General features: G+C 37.2%; 1 protein-coding gene across 1 annotated transcript in view; it reads right to left on the bottom strand.

Annotated features, from left to right (window-relative positions):
- The window catches only part of lpcat4 (lysophosphatidylcholine acyltransferase 4), a 17745-nt gene extending 16997 nt beyond the window's left edge, over nucleotides 1-748 (bottom strand). The window contains exon 1 of the mRNA XM_022768173.1: nucleotides 685-748. Coding sequence (XP_022623894.1) covers nucleotides 685-687 — 3 coding nt within the window. The 5' untranslated portion in view covers nucleotides 688-748. The remainder of the gene's footprint in view (nucleotides 1-684) is intronic.
- Between the last annotated feature and the right edge of the window lie 2142 nt (nucleotides 749-2890).

Here is a 2890-nt window from a genome sequence, read left to right as displayed (position 1 = left end):
AAAAAACCCATCTGCTAACTAACACACATTTCTCAGCATAAAACAGGCTATGTTACACCTTACCTGGTTGTGGTTTAACTGGTAGTTTACCATTTATAGAGCTTTGGTTGGTGAATTGATAAAGAGTTGTTACCAAGTAATTCCTCGCTACATCACAATAAGTTCCTTAACAACAAATCAGAGACAGCAAGTTTCCAAACAAGTATTTTAATTGTAATATTCAAGCCAAATATCAATAATCACATCCACATTGTTTTCTGATGAATTTGATATGACGACTTAAATGTAATAACCAGAATATCATTTTAACTCATCTTAAATGTTTAACTGTGTGGAAATGCAATTACACAAAATATAAACCGTTAAAATAGGCTCAAAATTCTACTTGTAACTTCAGTGTCACACTGTGTGGGAACTTGAGTGCAAAATTTTTTACACAAACTGTCTTTCACATTGTATCTGCATTACTTCACCACTGGAAATTTGTTTGGTTTCATTCACAAAGTCTTGTTTTTCTTTTTACAAATGCAAAAACTGTTCAGTGTATTATTGAGGGTAATTTGAAACACATTACAACAGACCTGCATTGTAAACTAGAGTGAAATCCATCATAAATATAAATGTTAACAGAATCATTTTAACTGATTGTAACATTTTGCTGTTTAAATCATGCGCATGACTTACCATTTCTTGCTTTCAGGGGGCTGCAAAGGTATGGTTCCAGCCTGAGGAGGATTCTGCCAACCCTATGAAAAGAAAAAAACATGTCAAGCAGCTCCTCTNCATTTGTTTGGTTTCATTAACAAAGTCTTGTTTTTCTTTTTACAAATGCAAAAATTGTTCAGTGTATTATTGAGGGTAATTTGAAACATATTACAGACCTGCATTGTAAACTAGAGTGAAATCCATCATTAATATAAATGTTAACAGAATCATTTTAACTCATTGTAACATTTTGTTGTTTAAATCATGCGCATGACTTACCATTTCTTGCTTTCGGGGGGCTGCAAAGGTATGGTTCCAGCCTGAGGAGGATTCTGCCAACCCTATGAAAAGAAAAATCATGTCAAGCAGCTCCTCTTTTCACTATGAAATGTTTTTCAAGCAAGGACTTCAGAACATAAAAGATGCACAAATCATCCAATTAAAAAGGTTATTTAGCATATACTGTAATAAGGAAATTTTTGAATTAAATTTTAATTAATCAATTACCTTGTAAATTAAAAAAAAAAAAAATCCCATACTACACAACTATGTACAAAAGTGTTTTAGAATCACAAAACTCCTGCTGGGCGAGAAGCGCAAAAGGAACTGATTAGGGGAATATGCAAAAGATCATAGTATAGACAATATCTGTCATGTGCAGGGATAATACCTCAAGATGTTGATGTAATGTGGTTGATAACTGATGAGGCAGGTGCCAGTCCATCATTGGTGATTAGACTGGAATTCTGGTCCTGAGACACACAAACATGTTATAGGACAATTTCTTTAGATCATATAAGTTTTTTTATAGTCATGTGTGCAATAATCTGGATAGATATGAATATGCAAATATAAATACTGTATGAATAGCATGAAATGTAAATGCAGGAAAATTAAACAACCAAGTGTGATAAGAATTCAATGTACACACACACACTATATAACCAACAAACTGAGTAGTACAAATATGGACATAAATAGTCGTATATTCATTAAGAATCAGCAGTATGAACATGTTTACACTGTGGGTCTGATTTAATCAGTGGTATAGACAAGTCTTACTTTTCAAAGAGAATGATAGATGTTACTCACCTAGCCAGTGTCTTGACTCTGCCGTTGGTGAGACAGGTGGATATTGCATCTGTACTGGCTCAGGTCCTGAAAAATACAGAGGGATGCTAAAGTCTCCTGAGAAATGTAAAGACCTAGTTCACTTTCAGTCATGGCTGATCTCCTAACAGTAATGTAAAGTGGTAACATGGTGAACCGATCGACGTGTATTCACTCGGTCTACTGGGTCCATACAATCTCAAGTTACAGTCATCAGTTACAAAATGAGCCTAAAGTTACTGACGTCACCAAGTGTACAACAGCCGAGAGCAACAGACACAATCCTAGTACACCGCTAAAACGTCTGTCGACAACCTCAATATCACCACCTGAAATATTTGTCAGTCGTTGCACTGATTATACTCTTAGCTTCAGAGCTAACATGAAGCTACTCACCTGGCTAAAAGGAAAGTTGCGAGCTCGGCATCAAACCGCATCTCTTTCCTCTCAGGAGCCGTCTCCAGCGGTGGAAGGCCACATCGAGATTTACTCGTGTTGTTTCTTTTCTTTGCCGTTGAACGTGGTTTCTTGTCGGGAGCGGTCCTTCAGNTTCAGGACGCAGATGAATATCGTCTTTTAGGAGGTTCAGCCATACCTGTGTTTCTGTGTTGATAACCTCGAGCTGCCGGAAGTTGTTCTTCTTCGTGGGACTGAGAGCAGACCTGACGCGCCACCGACTCACACAGCCTCTAGCGTCACAAAGTCACAACACAGGACACGTCGGGGCTGGCTGGTGCGCATGCGCATTTCAGTAGAGAACTCTGAAAGACAACAGATGAGGTCTTGATCATGACATCGTCACTGTGGCTGCGTCACACATGGTTGATAGCGTCATTTTTTTTTTTTTTTTAATAAAGTTCTGGCCACATCTTATATTGCACCTTTACAGCACAACCACCAAACTGACATTTAAAAAGTAAAGCTACATGTTAATTGTCCACATTGCAAAGCAACTTAGTTTTCACAGTTGAGTTAAAACGTGGACATTGAGCTTGACTGATATTAACACATTTGATGCATACAAAACATTTTGATTTACTTTTACGGTATATCAATCTATGCATGGGGTATAAAA

The sequence above is a fragment of the Seriola dumerili genome, unplaced genomic scaffold (genome assembly GCF_002260705.1).
Source record: "Seriola dumerili isolate Sdu_G_001 unplaced genomic scaffold, Sdu_1.0 BDQW01001435.1, whole genome shotgun sequence".
NCBI classification, from domain to species: Eukaryota; Metazoa; Chordata; class Actinopteri; order Carangiformes; family Carangidae; genus Seriola; species Seriola dumerili.
This window is presented reverse-complemented; position numbering and strand designations above follow the sequence as displayed.